The 19,861-nt window shown below is 40.0% G+C and overlaps 1 protein-coding gene across 5 annotated transcripts in view; it reads right to left on the bottom strand.

The window, feature by feature from the left end:
• CNOT6 (CCR4-NOT transcription complex subunit 6) overlaps nt 1-19,861 on the bottom strand; it is an 85,402-nt gene that overhangs the window by 16,225 nt on the left and 49,316 nt on the right. For all 5 annotated transcript variants that reach the window (XM_032158923.2, XM_058440238.1, XM_058440237.1 and 2 more), the window contains 2 exons: nt 12,118-12,304; nt 8,742-8,827 (listed from right to left, as the gene is read on the bottom strand). In XM_032158923.2, coding sequence (XP_032014814.1) covers nt 8,742-8,827; nt 12,118-12,304 — 273 coding nt within the window. The remainder of the gene's footprint in view (nt 1-8,741; nt 8,828-12,117; nt 12,305-19,861) is intronic.

The raw sequence follows: 19,861 nt of genomic DNA, 5'->3' as shown, positions 1-19,861 counted from the left end.
TAAAATTCTGGAATCAAAACATTATACTGAGTCCTGAGAAAGGAACAAAAGTAAATGAGAAGTTACTTTAGGGTACATGGAGTAAAAACACTTTTCCCTATTCTTCCCACTAGGTACAACTAAAAGCACTGTATATTATGTGTAAAACAAACATAAAACTCTGAAAAAAAGGAGAGAAGGCAGAATAGCCAGAGACTGCAGGACCTGACGAATGGCACAGGGATGAGTTCCCTGGGTTTACTTTTTGCCTCAGATATTCCAGACATGCGGCTAAGAAGCCAGGAACATGGAAATACCAAGGGGTACAGACCCCCAAAAATCCCAACAAAAGCTAAAAGACCAGGGAAGGGCTGCCTAAAAGGACAAAAGTTTTAGATAAGAACCACTCTACTCAAGCTTAACACTAAAGAAAAAAATGTGGTCCCATCTCTACCCATGCCAGCATGAGCAAGTGGAGAGCCTGGTAGACTTCTGCTGCAAGAGAAAGAAAGGAGGCGATATGGAACTCCCCCGGCCTCCTCCCTCTGTGGTGGTGTCAGAGGAGGCCAAGCAGAGTCAAGACTTTCACCATCTCCCTGCGATAAAGAGGACACGCCAATGCGGTGCCTGTGGAGACCGTGTGAAAAGCCAAAACTACCACCTCTACCAGCAGCCACGAGGAGCCCCTACTTCCAGGTGTCAATGAAAGCTAAGTGGAACCCAAACTTCCACCTCCACCGGCAGTAAGGAGACAGTGCCCTGGTTCCCTTGCCACAGCAGTGCCAAGCAAAGAAAACCAAACTAAAGAGTTTAAATACGATCTAGAGTCTCGTAACATGAGTGAGTCCAGTTTCAAATGAAAATAGCCCATCACACCAAGACACGAGGATACCAAATGCAGATAAACACAGCTTCCAACCCTGAGATGACAGAAACAGAATTACCCAACCAAGACAAAGGAATCATGACAAAAATGCTTCACTGAGAAATTACAAACATGCTCGAAATTAAATAAAATAAAATTAAAAAAACCAGGAAGACTGAGCAAAGAAAAAAAAAGTTCAGGCAAATAAAACATTTAAAACCAAATGGAAATATTAGAACTGAAAAATAAAATAAATGAAGGCTAGGTGCAGTGGCTCATGCCTATAATCCCAGCACTTTGCAGGCTGAAGCAGGAGGATCACTTGAGGCCAGGAGTTCAAGACCAGCCTTGTTAACATGGCAAAATCTCGTCTCTACAAACAAACAAACAAACAAAACTAGCCAGGCATGGAGGCACGTGCCTGTGGTCCCAGCTACTTGGGAGGCTGAGGTGGGAGGGCTGCTTGAGCCTGAGAGGTCAAGGCTGCAGTGAGCCAAGATCGTGCCACTGCACTCCAGTCCGAGACCTCATCTCTTGATTGACTGATTGACAGATAGATCAGAACACAGACCAACAACAACAATAACAAAAAGAACAAAGTCTCTGGGACTTGTGGGACTGTAACAGAAGATCTAACATTCACGTCATCAGAGCCTTGGACGCTGAGAACACGGAGGACAGGGCTGAAAAAGTACTCAAAGAAATAATGGCTGAAGATTCTCACAATATGGCAATAAACATAAACCAACAGATTCAAGAAGCACAGTGAACCCCTACACAGGAAAAACCCAAAGGAATCCACAGCAAGATACATCATAATTAAACTTTTGAAGACTAAAGACAAAGAAAAAACATCTTGAAAGCAGCCGGAGAAAAATAACACCTTACCTGCAGGAGAAAAACAAATTTGAATGACAACAGATTTCTCATGATAAGCCATGGAGGCCAGAAGGAAGTAGCAAAATATTTTTCAAGTGTTGAAAGAACTGTCAAACCCAGAATCTTATATCCAGTGAAAACATCCTTCAGGAATGAAGGAGAAATAAAGACAATCTCAGATGACAAAAAACTAACAGAATCTGCTGCCAGCGTATCTACCCAAAGGGAACCACTAGAAAAGTTCTCTAAATACAAAGGAAATGATAAAAGAAGGACTTTGGAAGAAGAAAACAACATAGGTAAACAAAAAAATATGGGCAAATATGAGACTTCCTGACGTTTTCTAAATCATGTTTGACAGTTTAAAACGTTTTGGCTCAACACGGTGGCTCACACCTGTAATCCCAGCACTCTGCGAGGCCGAAGTGGGTGGATCATGAGGTCAGGAGTTCGAGACCAGCCTGACCAACATGGTGAAACCTTGTCTCCATTAAAATTCAAAAATTAGCCGGGCATGGTGGCGCGCGCATGTAATCCCAACTACTTGGGAGGCAAGGTAGGAGAATCGTTTGAACCCGGGAGGCGGAACTTGCAGTGAGCCGAGATCATGCCACTACACTCTAGCATGGGCAACAGAGCGAGACTCTGTCTCAAAAAAAAAAAAAAAAAAAAAAAAAAAAAAAAAATCATAAAACTAATGTGATTCTAAATTTACGTAAAGAAAATATTCTGAACTATTATCAATGGCAGTGAATAAAAGGATGTAAAGAGAGTTAAGGTTTGATATTTCCCTTGAACTGGTAAAATAACACCCACTAGACTGTGGTAAGTTATATATATAGTGTGATACCCAGAGGAACCATGAAACATCTACACAAACAGACACACTCAAAAACACTACAGGAGAATCAAAATGGAATCTAAAAATATGACCCAACTATATACTGTCCACAGAAACTCACTTCAGATGTAATAATAGATGCAGGAAATGGCAAGAGATATATAATATAATGCAAAGTTGATCAAAGGAAAGCAGGAGTGGTTATATTAATATCAGATAAAGTGGACTTGAGAGGAAATAAAATTGCCAGACAGAAAATAACATTATGTAATAATAAAGGGTCAATCCCTCAAGACGACACAGCAATTCTAAGTGTGCTTCCAAACGAGAGAAGCGCAAAATATTTTACACAAAAACCGAGAGAACTAAAAGGAAACTAGAGTCTACAATTATCGTTGGAGACTTTAATACTTCTCTCTCCACAATCGACAGAACACGACAAAAACCTCACTACCATCGACCTAATAGACATTAAGTTAATATATAGGAGCTAACAGATATTTATAGAACATTCTACCCAAAAACAGAAAACACGTTCTTTTCTAGTACTCAAGAAACATATGCCAGGATGGACCATATCCTACGCCATCCAACAAACTTCAACAAATTAAAAAGAACTGAAATCACACAGAATGTTCACTTTCTGACCACACTGAAATCATATTAAAAATCGATAACCGAGCTGGGGGTAAAGTGCTTGTAGTCCCACCTACTTCAGAGGCTGAGGTGGGGGGATTGCTTGGGCCTCAGGAGTCGGAAGCCAACCTGGGTAACACAGCCAGACCTTGTCCCAAAATAATAAATAAACAAATAAAATATACTGAGCTGGTGAAAATGAAAATACAAATATCAAAATTTGTTGCTGGACATAGCTTCTAAAGCAGGGTTGGGAGGAAAATTTCCACATTAAATGCATAAAGACAGAAGTCTAAATAAAAACAGAAGTCTCAATTCAATAATCTAAGCTATCGACTCATGAAGCTAGAAAAAAAAAAGAGCAAATGCAAGAAGGAAGGAAGGAAATACTAAAGAGCAGAACTCAATGAAATAAAAGTCTCCATATTGTTTTTGTCTAAAAAGCAACAGCAGGATTTTTTTTTTTTTTTTTTTTTTTTTTAAAGCTGTTTCTGCCGAAGGAGGGCGCGCCTTCCTTGGGCTACGCTGGAAAGCACTGGATACCAGGCTGTGGCTTTAGGTCACACTGTGAGGAGCAGGGGGCCCAGCCTGGCCATACCCAACCACCCAAAGTCTCACTCTCCACAGGGGCCTCCTCCCGTGGCACGGATCCTGCACCAGGCTCTCCACTCATCACGCCTCTAGTTATCCAGGTCCTTGGCATCTCGCTCTCCTCCCATGCGTCTGTCTTGGCCTCTGAGACTAAAGAACATTTCTTTTCTCCTCTCTGTGGACCACGTCCTGACAAAAGTGCCTCGTCACTAGACCCCAGTAGCCTGGAGTGTGTTCCCTGTGGCCAGGCACAGCTGCGCCGTTCTGAGGCTCAAAGAGCCGATTCCTTCCTGGGGCCTCAGAACTGGTTTTGCAGATGTTGGCAGAAGGATGGACACATAGATCAATGAAACAGAATAAAAAATCCAGAAACAGATTCACACAGATACGCTCAACTGATTTTTGCCAAAGGTGCAAAAGCAATTCAATGAAGGTAAGATCATCTTTCAATAATGCTGCTGGAGCAACCGGACATCGACAGGCCACACACACACAAAAAGAACCTTGAGCTAATCCTCACATCTTTTAACTCAGTCTTAAGTCAAAATGGATCATAGACTTAAATGTAACACAAGACCATAAAACTTCTAAAAGAAAACCTAAGAGGAAAATCTTTGGGACTTAGAACTATTCAAAGAGTTCTTGGACTTGAAACAAAAATCAGGATCCACAGAAGAAAAAACTGATAAACTGGGCTTCATTAAAATTAAAAACTTTTCCTGTGCAATGACCTTGTAAAAAGCTACATACTGAGAGAAATACATGTAAACCACATATTCCACCAACGACTCGTACCTAGAATAAAGGATTCCCAGTAAAAAAGCAAATAATCTAATTAGAACATGGACAGTGACAAGAAGAAATGTCACAGAAGAAAAACATTACAGATGACAAATAAGCACCTGCAAAGATGCTGGGTATCTTTATTGGGGAAATGTAAATCAAAACCATGAAATGACTACACATCTACCAGAATGGCTAACATAAAAACAGTGACAACACCAAATGCTGGTGAGGATACAGAGAAAGTGAATCACCCATGCACTGCTGGTTACAATGTAAAGCAGTACTGACACTACAGAAAACCACTTAGCAATTTCTTAAAAAATTAAATACACAACCCTCAAATGACCCAGTAACTGCACTCCTGGACATTTATCCTAGAGAAATGAATAACTATATTCACACAATAACCTGCACACTGAATGTTCACAGCAGCTTTATTTGTAACAGCCCCAAATTAGAAGCCACCCAGATTTCCTTCAGCAGGTAAATGGTTAAACTAACCACGAGACATTTATATCATAGACTACTACTCTCGTCTATTTAAAGGAACAAACTATCAATACATGCAACCAGGACAAATATCCAAATAATTAACCTGAGTGGAAAAGCCCATCTCAAAAGACTGCATACAGTATGATTCCATTCAGTAGCATCCTTTTTTTTTTTTTTTTTTTTTTTGAAAAGGAGTCTCGCTCTGTTGCCCAGGCTGGAGTGCAGTGGCACGATCTCAGCTCACTGCAACCTCCACCTTCCAGGTTCACGCTATTCTCCCACCTCAGTCTCCCGAGTAGCTGGGACTACAGGCACCTGCCACCATGCCTGGCTAATTTTGTTTTTGTATTTTTAGTAGAGACGGGGTTTCACCATGTTAGCCAGGATGGTCTCGATCCCCTGATCTTGTGATCTGCCTGCCTCGGCCTCCCAAAGTGCTGGGATTATAGGCATGAGCCACCGTGCCCAGGTTGGTAGCATTCTTAAAACAGCAAAACTTAGAAGCAGTGAGCTGGGGCAGGAACAAAGTAGGTATGGCTATAAGAGTGTAAAAAAAGGATCTTCTGGTGATAGAAATCTTCTACATCCTTTTCTAAATGGACATACAATTGTGTATGTTTATGGGGAACAATGTGATGTTTCCACACAGTTATGCATTGTGGAATGATCAAATCAGGCTAATCAACATACCCACCACCTCAAATATTTATTTGTGGTGAAAACATTTAATATCCATTCTTTTAGCTGTTTAAAAAATACACATTATTATTAACTATAGTTACTATGCTATGCAACAGATCACCAGACCTATTCCTCCTGTGTAAATGAAACTGCACACCCTCTGACCAACATCTCTCCTTTCCACTCTGTCCCCTGTCCCCAAGCCTCTGGGAACAACCATTCTACACTCTACTTCTATGAGTTTGACTTTTAAAGACCTTACACATAAATGAGATCATGTTGTATTTGTCTGTGTCTGGCTTATTTCACAAAATATTCTGTATCTTGACTGTTCTGTGTACGATAATGTGAAACTATAGTTTTGAAAGATGCTACTGTTGGAGGGAGTTGGGTAAAGGGGATAGGATTGTTCTGCATTATTTCTTGTAAGTGCATGTGAATCTACAAGTATCTCAAAATAAACAGTTTAAGGAAAAAAAGTGAATGGGCACCTAAGGTCACAGTCCTGCCTTTAACTGTAGTACTGTAGCACAATTTTGAAGAGCATTTAAAAACGTGGGGGAAAAAGTGAAGCCTGCTAGCCATTCTGCAACAACTTCAAAGAAAATGGTATGAACTGATTCATGAGGCAGAAATACTTTGGTTCTGCAAGAATGTATGACGTATAACAGCAAACAAACATGATTCTGAACTAAGTGGTATTATTTTCTCTCTTCCAAGTGGATGCCAGGAGAAATCAATGATAGTTTTCAGAGGGCAAAGATGATACAATTGCTTTAAGAAGTAAAGCAGCAGCTCTACCCCCAAACGGATCATTCCATCCAATGTTCCGACAGAACATTAGAATAAAGCGTAAACTGCAAAAGCTCAGAAAAAATAAAAGGATTTGTCCAAAGGAAGTAAAACCAGTAAAAGAAGACTGCTATTACAGATGTGTAATGCTGTCCAACAGGATATGTGAGATAAACAAATGTCTCTTTGAAACTACACTTCCAAGAAAGAAACACAGACATCTAGAGGTGATAAAGTAAAGCATCTGAAAGGGAAAAGCAAGGGATCATCAAAAATGAAGGGGTCATAAAGAACTGCCCTACCGCTGCAGGCATTTACACTTAGAGGCTTTCATGGACATTAAATCAGTACGAAAATTTATGGCCTGGTGCAGTGGCTCATGCCTGTAATCCCAGCAATTTGGGAGGCCGAGGAGGGCGAATCACTTGAGGTCAGGAGTTTGAGACCAGCCTAGCCAACAGATGAAATCTCGTCTCTGCTAAAAATACAAAAAATTAGCTGGGCATGGTGGTGGGTGCCTGTAATCTCAGCTACTCGGGAGGCTGAAGCAGAAGAATCGCTTTAACCAGGGAGAAGGAGGCTGCAGTGAGCCGATATCGTGCCACTGCACTCCAGCCTGGGCGACAGAGACTCCCTCTCAAAAAAAAAAACAAAACAAAAAAACCAGCAAATTTGTGACTAGTGACCCTAACTTTAAATAAAGTTTGTGAAAAGCCTTAGTGAGTACGAATTACAGTTTGTAAAATATATACTGTAAGATTATGAAAACCTTGAATTGGAAAAACATACCTCTGCCATGAGGAAGACTGGAAGAACAAAGAGGGTCTCAACATTCTGTAATGTTCCATTTCTTTTGCATTAAAAAAATTATACACAAAAATGATAAAGTATTCACTGTTAATTCTGGCAGTCAGTATATGGACACTTTGCCACACAGTACTTTTCTGTTCTTCAAATTTAGAAACAGCTAGACTGGGAAATATAACAGAAAAGGGCATCTTCATCTTGCATTTCACTGGCCTTTATTTTTAGAAGCCTTAGCTAGTTCAGCCCACACAGAAAAAAACATTCCAAACCATTTACAATGTTGATGTCTGTTGAATATGACTTTCCGTACATTTTAAAACATATATTTGTATTTATTTTTTAAAAAACTGTTATTTTATGATATATAAAATATTTATAGGACTAAAACCTTTTATATAACTGTATTTTTAAGAAACTAAGAGTGCAATTCCTCTTTTTTTTTTTTTAAAGACAGAGTCTCGCTCTGTCACCCAGGCTGGAGTGCACTGCCACAATGTCACCTCACTTCAACCTCCGCTTCCCAGGTTCAAGCAATTCTCATGCCTCAGCCTCCCAAGTAGGTGATACTACAGGTGGGAACCACCATGCCCAGCTGACTTTTGTATTTTTGGTAGAGATTGGGTTTTGCCATTTTGCTCATGCTGGTCTTCAACTCCTGGCCTCAAGATATCCACCCACCTCAGCCTCCCAAAGTGTCGTGATTACAGGTGTGAGCCACCGTGCCCGGCCTAAGGGTGCAAATCTTGACGACTTCATCTAGTGACTTTTTTGAAGAAGCAACTGTACAGTAGGCTAGACACACCTGCCCAAGGCTGGTGAAGAGCTCCTTAACATGATAAAAAAATTTATAGGCATTGACATATTGTCAAAATATAACTTTCAATATTGTTGGCTTAAAAAATATTTATTTCCTAATAGTTCTTGCTGGATCAATTATGGCTCTATAATCACAAGTCCTGATAAATCAAGTTTTTAAAAATATGCTTAAATCTTGATCATCAGCAGGTTCAAATGGTCAAAATTTTCTACTTACTGTTTTCTGTACTATATGAGAGGCTCCATTTTTTTGAGATTTGAATCTAAGAAAAACAGCTGTTTATAACATGATGAAATAAAGAAAGTATAGCCTCAGGGATGTATCACCAGAACATAGGGTTCATTAAAACAGAGGCTAGAAAAGAAGGGCTGGGCCCGGAGCGAAAAAAGAAACCAAAGACTAGTAGATAGTCTATAGCTGACAGAGAAGAATAAAACCATTGCGACGTAGCTAAGAAACTGAAGTCTGGGGGAAAATGAGTCTTTAAAAGAATCCCCTAGCAGAAAAATTCTTGGCTTCTTTAGATTCAAAGACATATATACAAACCATAAGAAGTACAAATATGGAAGTCATACCTTTCAGGCCTAAAGTCTGCAACTGAAACAGTTTTCCCAGCTCAAAAGGTAGAACTCGTAACAGGTTGTTATTTAAATGGAGCTCCCTGTTGATGTAAAAATTCCAGGAAGTCAGAAAAATATGTTAGCCTTTAACAGTTAAAATCAACAACATAGCTTCTAGGAATATAAGCACCTAAGAATGAAAAAATGTTACATTATATTTCAATGTCTAGTACAGTGTTTCTTAAACAACACGTGGTTTAAAAAAAAAAAAAAAAACTGCCAGAGAATACAAGAAACAAATTACTAGAAAAAATGAAATAATGGGGGAAAAGGACAAAATATAAGACCCAATTTTTAAAAAGTATTAGATTTAACAGACATATAAAATTACTCAACTGCTGTTATTAATCTCATTGCAGACTGGCAAGACAGTTTGCAAACTGGCACCAGGTCACAGACCACACTGAGTATCACTGGTCTAGGACACGTAGGGTCTACTACACATTTAAGAAAGTGGAAATGATAAAGCAGCCTACCATGTGAACTCTTAAAAGAGAACTAAAATGATCATTTAGTTAACAACTCAAAAGAGCTTATAACAGCTGCACAATTAAAGCTTATGATTGCTATCAACTAAAGTTGCATTTAAAAAATAACAGTGACTGTATTAACTATTCATGATTATTCTTAATAATTTGTTTTTCAGAGATAATCATAATATAAATATCAAAGGAGTCTTCAAGGGTGGGCAGGGGGGACATGCGGGGAAAGAACAACCAGAGACCCAATACTAATACAGTGGCAATGTAACACATTAAGTTTTATTTGTCAATTTTTTTTTTTTTTTTTTTTTGAGACGGAGTCTTCTTGCTCTGTCTCCCAGGCTGAAGTGCAGTGATGCGATCTCAGCTCACTGCAAGCTCCGCCTCCTGGGTTCACGCCATTCTCCTGCCTCAGCCTCCCGAGCAGCTGGGACTACAGGCGCCCGCCACCACACCTGGCTAATTTTTTTTTTTGGTATTTTTAGTAGAGACGGGGTTTCACTGTGTTAGCCAGGATGGTCTCGATCTCCTGACTTTGTGATCCGCCCACCTCGGCCTCCCAAAGTGCTGGGATTATAGGCGTGAGCCACCCCGCCCAGCCTATTTGTCAGTTTTTAAGTGTGCAAGAAATCTATTTGTATAATCTTTTGTTTTTGACATTTAAATGAATCTTGGTTACTGAGCAAGCCAGAAGGTCTGTGTGGCTGTAAACTGAACAAGAAGAGCAAGTTCTGATATCTGGCTCCTGTTTATTTCCAAATGCAATACACAGAAAAAAGGAGGTCCCTCGGCTGGGCGTGGTGGCTCATGCCTGTAATCCCAGCATTTTGGGAGGCCGAGGCAGGCAGATCATTTGAGGTCAGGAGTTTGAGACTAGCCTGGCCAACATGGTGAAACCCCGTCTCTACTAAAAATACAAAAATTAGCTGGGTGTGGTGGCACACGCTTGTAATCCCAGCTACTCGAAAGGCTGAGGCAGGAGAATCACTTGAACCCGGAGGCAGAGGTTGCAGTGAGCCGAGATCACACTATTGCACTCCAGCCTGGGCGACTCTTGTAAAACTCGTCTCCAAAAAAAAAAGAAAGAAAGAAAGAAAAAGAAAAGGAGGTCCTTCAAGTACATTTGTTTCAGAGGACTAAAAACAGTCATAGAATAAACTCAGTTAAACCTAAAAAAAAGTCAAAAGGCTGGAGTAGGAGCAATAGAGGCAAAGACCTTTCAAAAGGTCCTTATTCCTTTTTACTACATGGCTAATGGCAGAAGGCAGCAGGAAAGCCAGTGGAACCATGTCAAAAAGTCAGTTAATATGAAATAGTACAAAATATTCCATTGGGATTAACATAATACATGGAATTTAGCTTTATATTTAACTTGGTTAGATCTTATCTACCTTATAAAACAGAAGTAAAATAATAATAACAATAATGGGCCTGCCACAGTGGCTCATGCCTGAAATTCCAATTCTCTGGGAAGCCAAGATGGGAGGATCTTTTGAGGCTAGGAGTTTAAGACCTGCCTGGGCAACATAGTGAGACCCTCATCTCTATCAAAATAAAAATAGCAATGACCATTTCTTTTCTTTCTTATTTTCTAGTGGGGAGGAGGGTAGAGACAGGGTCTTGCTCTGTCACCCAGGCTGGAGTGCAGTGGCATGATCTCTGCTCACTGCAACCTCAACCTCCTGGGCTCAAGCCATCCCTCCACCTTAGCCTCCTGAGTAGCAGGGACTACAGGTGCATGCCACGAAGCCCAGCTAATTATTTGGGAATTTTTTTTTTGTAGAGACCAAGTTCTCACTATGTTGACCAGACTGGTCTGAAACACCTGGGCTCAAGCAATCCGCCCACCTCAGCCCCTCAAAGTATTGGGATTACAGACATGAACCACCGCATGCAGCCAGCAATTATCATTTCTTAAAATATAGTATATGCCAGGCAAGGTACTAGTGTTTTTTTACTCATTATCTCAAATATCCCTTATCCTGGGTCAAGAAGGTTGTCCAAGATCACATAACTCATAAAAGGCAAAGTTAAGATTCCAACCTGAACTTACACATGTGAATCCAAATGCTACGTATTTCATGCTACAGGCCCCCAGATTTAATAATTAATTCTAGCTCTTTCAAGTCCAGGCTTTACTACTATCAAACATACAAGCCCTGGGATGGCAAAAAAGGTTTCACCAATTGGCAATGGTTTCCTGGACCCTGTGTTAAGGATGGTATGGTGCCCTGTTTGTCATGAGGAAGTATGTGGGATAACATAAGTGCCTTGCAGTCTACCCCCTCTGTCCAAACTTTTTCATTCAAAAATAAAGTATATTACACAAAATACAGTAATTAAAAAATTCAGCCAATGATCTACTTAATTATTAGCAGACATTCAATTTTCCCAAAAATCAAAACTATAAAGTTATAAAGGATATAGTTATGTTTCCTTTTATTCAAATACCATTAAATGAACAGTTTTGTTTCCTAACACAACAAATGTTTTTTTGTTTTTGTTTTTTTTTTTTTGAGATGGACTCTCGCTCTGTCGCCCAGGCTGGAGTGCAGCGGCGTGATCTCGGCTCACTGCAAGCTCCACCTCCTGGGTTCACACCATTCTCCTGCCTCAGCCTCCTGAGTAGCTGGGACTACAGGTGCTCGCCACCACGCCCGGCTAATTTTTTGTATTTTTAGTAGAAATGGGGTTTCACCATGTTGGCCAGAACGGTCTCGATCTCCTGACCTCATGATCCTCCCGCAGCCTCCCAAAGTGCTGGGATTACAGGCATGAGCCACTGCGCCTGGCCTATATTTTGTTTTAGGGGTCATATAGCTAGTATGTATTAAGTTGAATATGCATACCTGAGTGATACCATGTTTCCGAGTTCTGCGGGTAAGCTACGAATTTTATTAGATGACAGGTCCAAATACACCAGATTGTGTAGCTTGGCAATGTCTGAAGGAATTCGGGAGAGGGAATTGTCACTCAAATGCAAAGCTGTCAGGTGAGTTAGTGACCACAAAGATGCGCTTAAGCTTCTTACTTTTCCTGTAAGAGAAAAAAATACAGGAACGGATTATATAGTTTTCTCTACAATTTGTTCTGTAGATTCAGTAAGATTTAGATGTTTTTATGAGTAACTTAAATTATTATCCAAAAACTTGTGAGAAGGGGTTAACAGGAAATCTTACCTATTCTACAACAATTCATTGCTATGATTAAGTTATAAGCTCCTCACTTAGCAGGTTAAAATAAAAAGTTAATGTACCAATACTACTTAGATTGCATCTTTATTTTTAGGAGCACAAAAAGAATTTATCCTTTTTTTTTTTTTTTTGAAACAGAGTCTCGCTCTGTTTCCCAGGCTGCAGTGCAGTGGCGCGATCTCGGCTCACTGCAAGCTCCGCCTCCCGGGTTCATGCATTGTCCTGCCTCAGCCTCCCAAGTAGCTGGGATTACAGGCGCCCGCCACCACGCCCGGCTAATTTTTTTCTATTTTTAGTACAGACGGGGTTTCACCGTGTTAACCAGGATGGTCTCGATCTCCTGACCTTATGATCTACCCGCCTCGGCCTCCAAAAGCGCTGGGATTACAGCGTGAGCCACCGCGCCCGGCCAAATTTATCCTTTAAAATGATCTCAGATATAAGAGGGAAATATGATTAATTTATAGTAATGATAAATCCAATATCTGAACATCATGACTGGTTTGGACTTATGCAAAGTAACACAAATTCTACTATCTCAGAGGCTGTCCATATCTCCAGAAAACAAGAATTTTGCCTAAAAACAAAAAGGAACACAAGGTACTCTTAGTTTCGTTGAGTTTTAAGAACAGAGTACCCTAGTGATAACTGCACGAAGAACCACATGGCTAGCAGCGTTTGTGTTATATGGTAACAAGTAAAAACACTTGCCCAGAAATATTTCAGATAGTAAGTCAGATGTTTATAATCAAATAGTAGTAGGCATAAGATTCAGTGACTAAGAACAGAATGATAAAACCTTTCAATGCAATAGTAAATCTGTACTCTGACACTTCTTGATAAATTGTCAATAGTTTCTACATCTAAGAATGTTCCCCATAATCTCCTTACTGTTTCAGGATCTAATCTGAGAGAGAATGAAACAAATATAATAAAAACATACCAGTCTTTCAGAACCGATTAATTTTCTATTGGCTGAAGAAAATGCAACCTTGAGACTTCTTACCAAGATAGAGTAACAGGAACTAAGTTTACCATGCCACCTGTGACAACCATTATATCAGATAATATACATGAATCAGCAAATTTCTAAGATGAGACACCAACCAATGCAGGAGAGTCATTCCTGAAGGGTGGGCAACAAACAGGGTAGACCCTGTAACTGTCTCAGCTTACTCCTTGGACAGCACTTACAGGAGGCAGCCCAAGGAGGGGAATCCCAGGTAGAGGACAGTGATCCTCCCTGAGTTCCAGAGACAGAAAGTCCAGGGAAGCCAAGGTGATTAGAAATCAAGAGGCAGAACATCAGAGAGAAGGGAAGAGAACAGAGAGAAGTCTGGAGATGATGGGGCCCCCCACTCTGTGGCTCAAGTTGTCAACAGGGTACAATTGCAAGTGAGAAACTACCTCAGCCAGAGGAAAAAACACACCTGAAAGGATTGTGGAGGCAGCAACCCCCAAGTTCACGCAGAACTAAGGTTAGATTTTGTTCCTAAATGTCAGAGGAAGGACTGCTAATGGGTACAGGGTTCCTTTTTGGGATGATGAAAATGTTCTGATTGTGGCAAATGTGGCACAACTCTGTGAATATACAAAACCCACTAAATTGGCACTTTAAATGGGTGAACTGTACAGTGTGTGAATTGTATCTCGAGGTGTTACACAAGAGAAAAAACAGCAGAAAATGTCTATGTTTGATGTAAACTCTAAACTCACAGATACAAAAAGCTTAATGAGGGCAGGATGCGGTGGCTCATGCCTGTAATCCCAGCACTTTGGGAAGCTGAGGCTGGCAGATCACCTGAAGTCAGGAGTTCAAGACCAGCCTGGCCAACACGGTGAAACCCCATCTCTGCTAAAAATACAAAAATTAGCCGGGTATGCTGGTGGGCGCCTGTAATCCCAGCTTCTAGGGAGGCTGAGGCAGGAGAATCGCTTGAACCCGGGAGGTGGAGGTTGCAGTGGACTGAGCTGGCGCCACTGTGCTCCAGTCTGGGTGACAGAGTGAGACTCCAGCTCAAAACAAACAAACAAACAACCCCACGAACCCAAACATATAAAAATCTCATAAAAAGAAAAGAAAATTACATATACACCTTAATCAAATGGCTTAAAAGAGAAAATCTAAAAAGCCACCAGAGGAGGGGAAAAACATGTCATATAGGAGGAGCAAAGATAAAATGCAACAGACTCCCAGTTGTAAACAATAAGAGAGACTGACAGAGAAGCAAAATCTTTTTTTTTTTTTTTGATGGCGTCTCGTTCTGTTGCCCAGGCTGGAGTGCAGTGACGCGATCTCAGCTTACTGCAGCCTTTGCCTCCCAGGTTCCAGCGATTCTCTTGCCTCAGCCTCCTGGGTAGCTGGGATTACAGGCATACACCACCATGCCCAGCTAAGTTTCATATATTTAGTAGAGATGGGGTTTCACCATGTTGGCCAGGCTGGTCTCGAGCACCTGACCTCAGGTGATTTGCCTGCTTTGGCCTCCCAAAGTGCTGGGATTACAGGTGTGAGCCATGGCACCTGGCCAGGAGTAAAAACTTTAATGTACTGTAAGGAAAAAAAAAAAATCCTGTCAACCTAGCAAATTACCAAAAATAGCTTCCAAAAATGAAGGCAAATTAACTTCTGACAAAGCTTGAGCAACCCTAATCCAAAATGCTCCAAAACCTGCAACTTTTTGAACAATGACATGAACTAGTGACTTCCTTGCTTTCTGATGGTTCAATGTACATAAACTTGGTTTCATGTACAAAATTTAAAATATTGAATAAAATTACCTTCAGGCTATTTGTATAAAGTATATATGAACCATAAATGAATTTCAAGTTTTAGACTTGGATTCCAACCCCAAGATATCTCATCACATACATATATGTAAATATTCAAAAAAAAAAAAATCTGAAATCCAAATCACTTTTGATCCCAAGGGATATTCTAGTTAAGCGATACTCAACCTGTACAGAAAAGGTGAAATGATTCACTGCCCGTTGATCTACCTGATAGGAAATTAGAGAAAATTCTCGAAGCAGAAGAAATGAAATACCAGATGGAAGTCTACATTAACAGAAACGAACAGCAGAAATAGTGAATGCGTGGGTACATATGAGATTATTTTCTCTACATCTATTTAAAATGTAATTGACTACTTAAAGCAATATTGGAAATAAGATACCGTGGGTGTTACGACATATGCAGAAGTGACACATCACAAAGAAGTAATGGATGGGAGGAGGAAACAAAAGTGTACTGTTGGGCTATTATCTGCATGTAAAGAGGTGTACAGTACTTGACAGCACGCTGTGATAAGTAAAAGACACCATAAACCCTAACTAATAAATCGAAGAGTTATAGCCAAAAAAGTCAAACAAAAAAGGTAAAACGGAATGATTAAAACAAAAAGCTGTATTATTTCAAAACAAGACAGTGAAGAAAAAATAGAACAAAGAAGCTTTATTTCAAAACAAGAGAGTGAAGAAAAAATAGAACAAAGAATAAATGATATGAATAAAAAAATAGCAAGATGGTGAATTTTAAATCTAACCATAGGAATAACCACATTAAAATCAAATGGTTGGGCTGGGTGCGGTGGCTCATGCCTGTAGTCCCAGCACTTTGGGAGGCCGAGGCAGGCAGATCACGAGGTCAGGAGATCAAGACCATCCTGGCTAACATGGTGAAACCCCATCTCTACTAAAAATACAAAAAATTAGCCGGGTGTGGTGGCAGGCGCCTGTAGTCCCAGCTACTTGGTAGGCTGAGGCAGGAGAATGGCGTGAACCCGGGAGGTAGAGCTTGCAGTGAGCTGAGTGAACTGAGACGGCACGACTGCACTCCAGCCTGGGTGACAGAGCGAGACTCCGTCTCAAAAAAAAAAAAAAAACTAAACCAAACCAAACCAAACCAAAACAAAACAAATCAAATGGTGGAAACAACCCAAATAAAATGGATTGTCAATTTGCATTTTTAAAAAAGACCAAATTCTGCATTGCCTGCAAGAAACACACTTCAAATATAAAGACAAACAGAATCTGAGTACGAATAAATATAAATAATAATAATACTAATAAAAAAAAAGAAACAGCTATATTAATAGCAAAGTAGATTTTAGAGCAAAGAATATTCCCAGGGACAAAGAAGGTCACTTCATAATGATGAGTCATAATAATAAATGAGTCAACTCATCAAAAGGACATACAATCCTAAATGTTTATGCAACTAGTAACAAAATATGAGCAAAACATGACAGAATTGCAGGAAGAAATAGACAAATCCACAGAGCTTTCAGAACCTTTCTCTCAATTAACAAGAAAGCAAATCAGAAGGGATATAGAAGACCTGAACAAAACTATCAATAAACTTGACCTCATTAATATTTCTATAATACTTTACCCAGTAACAGTAGAATACACTTGGCTCACTACGTCCTCCACCTCCTGGGTTCAAGTGATTCTCCTGTCTCAGCCTCCTGAGTAGCTGGGATTACAGGCGCCCACAACTATGCCCTGCTAATTTTTGTATTTTTAGTAGAGACTGGGTTTCACCATACTGGCCAGGCTGGTCTCAATCTCCTGACCTTGTGGTACACCCACCTCGGCCTCCCAACGTGCTGGGATTATGGGTGTGAGCCACTGCGCCCGGCCAGAATACACATTCTTTTCAAGTACACAAAGAATATTTACCAAGACAAATCACATGCTGGGCCATTAAACAAATTGAAAAATTAAAAGATTAAAATATCAAACAGTACGTTTTCTGACAAAAATATGTTGGAATTAAATTAGAAATCAACAAAGATATTTGGAGAATACCCAAATATTGGAAATTAAATAACTCCCTGGTCAGAAGGAATCAAAAGGGTAATCAGAAGTACTTTGAACTGAATGAAAATGAAAACATAAAAAGACATCAAATTTTGTGGGATGTAGCTAAAGCAGTACTTACAAGACAATTACACCACAGTAGAAAAGAAGTAAAGTCTCAAATCAATGACTTCTGTCTTAACAAACTAGGGGGAAAACATTTAAATGCCAACTAAGCAGAAGAAAGGAGATAAGCCTAAGAGCAGAGGTCAATGAAATACATAAGGGAAAACAACTAATCCAATAACCTCAAAGCCAGTTCTTTGCAAGTAAAATTGATAAACCTCTAGCCAGACTCATCAGGAGAAAAAGAGAAAAGACATACATTACTATGATCTGGAATGAAAGATCAAAACCACTATATCTATATCTATATCTATATCTTTAGATATAGATATATCTATATATATTTTTTTTTTTTTTTTTTTTTAGGAGACGGAGTCTCGCTCTGTCGCCCAGGCTGGAGTGCAGTGGCGCAGTCTCGGCTCACTGCAAGCTCCACCTCCCGGGTTCACGCCATTCTCCCGCCTCAGCCTCTCCGAGTAGCTGGGACTACAGGCGCCCGCCACCACGCCCGGCTAATTTTTTGTATTTTTAGTAGAGACGGGGTTTCATCATGGTCTCGATCTCCTGACCTCGTGATCCGCCCGCCTCGGCCTCCCAAAGTGCTGGGATTACAAGCGTGAGCCACCACGCCCAGCAAAACCACTATATATTTTTAAGTATTAAAAAGATACAGGTCGTAAAACATCTGTTCAAATGTTTACAGTGGCTTTATTCATGATTTCCAGAAATAGTAAACAACTCAAAAAAAAAATCTTCAACTGGGAAATGAACACATAATGATACATGAAGACACTGAAATGCTACCAAAGAATCACCAATTCACTCATAAACCTTGTATGAAATGTAAAAGGCTACATACTCTATTATGCCATATATGTGGCATTCTTACAAAGAAACTATAAGAACAGAAAAAAGATCAGAGGCTCTGGGTGAAGGAAGGAGGCTAACTACTGTCACTAGAGATTTGGGGGAACAACAGAACTTTCCTTTTTTGTTTTAAATATAGACAAGGTCTCACAGTGTTGACCAGGCTGCACTTGAACTCCTAGGCTTAAGTGATACTCCCACCTCAGCCTCCCTAGTGAGTGGGACTAGGGGCAACAGAACTATTCTCTATCCTTTTATTTTTATTTATTTATTTTTTTGAGACAGAGTCTCCCTCTGTTGCCTAAGCTGGAGTGCAGTGGTGTGATCTCAGCTCACTGTAACCTCCACCTCCGGGGTTCAAGCAATTCTCCTGCCTCAGCCTCCTGAGTAGCTGGGACTACAGGAGCATGCTGCTATGCTGGCTAATTCTTTTGTATTTTAGTAGAGGCAGGGTTTTCCTGTGTTGCCCAGAATGGTCTCGAACTCCTGAGCTCAGGCGATCTGCCTGCCTCAGCCTCCCAAAGTGGTAGGATTACAGGTGTGAGCCGCTGGGCCTGGCTTCTATCTTGATTTTAGTGCTAGTTACACAACTGTAGGTTTGCCAAAACTTCTATAACTATACACTAAAAAGGGTGAAGTCTCTCATAGGTAACCTATAACTTAATAAATTATTAAAAGATTATAAAAATATTTTGAACATTATTCCAATAAATACAACAAACGACATGAAATGGGCAGTTTCATACACAGAGGCTACCAAAGCCCACTCAAAAAAAGAACTATTAATTCTTTCAAGACCAGCCTGGCCAACGTGGTGAAACCCCATCTCTATTAAAAATACAAAAAAATTAGCCAGGCGTGGTGGGGCACACCTGTAGTTCCAATTACTCGGGAGGCTGAGGCAGGAGAATCCCTTGAACCTGGGAGGTGGAGGTTGCAGTGAGCCGAGATCGTGCCATTGCACTCTAGCCTGGGCAACAAGAACGAAACTCCGCCTCAAAATAATAATAAATAAATAAATAAATAAATAGATAGATAAATAAATAAATAAATAAAAATAGAACTTCTTAACCTTGATAAAGGACATCTACAAAAAGCTTAGTGGTAAAGGAATGAATGGTTTCCTCCTGAGAAACAAAGAAAGAATGTCCACTCTAACTACGCCCATTAAGCATTATACTGGATGTTCTAGCCAGTACAATAAAGCAAGAAAAATAAAGAACTTGGAAGGCAGAAGTAAAACTGTCTTTATTTACAAATAGCACAGGTATGTAACTAATCCTATGTATTTATGTACATATTTATGCAACTAATCCTATGGTATTTACAAAAACGTCACTAATAAGAAAATTTAGCAAGGTCATAGGATACAAGATCAATATACAAAAAAAGTGTATATTTCTGTATACTAGCAACGAATAATCAGAAATTGAAATTTAAAATGACACAATTTACAACAGCATCAAAATTATGCATACTTAAGAGATAAATCTGACAAAAAAATGTACAGTCAAAACTGCAAAACAATGCTAAAAGAAAGTAAGGAGGCCCGGCGCAGTGGCTCACGCTTGTAATCCCAGCACTTTGGGAGGCCGAGGCGGGC

Source organism: Hylobates moloch, unplaced genomic scaffold (genome assembly GCF_009828535.3).
Source record: "Hylobates moloch isolate HMO894 unplaced genomic scaffold, HMol_V3 SCAFFOLD_6, whole genome shotgun sequence".
NCBI classification, from domain to species: domain Eukaryota; kingdom Metazoa; phylum Chordata; class Mammalia; order Primates; family Hylobatidae; genus Hylobates; species Hylobates moloch.
The sequence above is the reverse complement of the archived record's forward strand: the minus strand, read 5'-3'. Positions and strand labels throughout refer to the sequence as shown.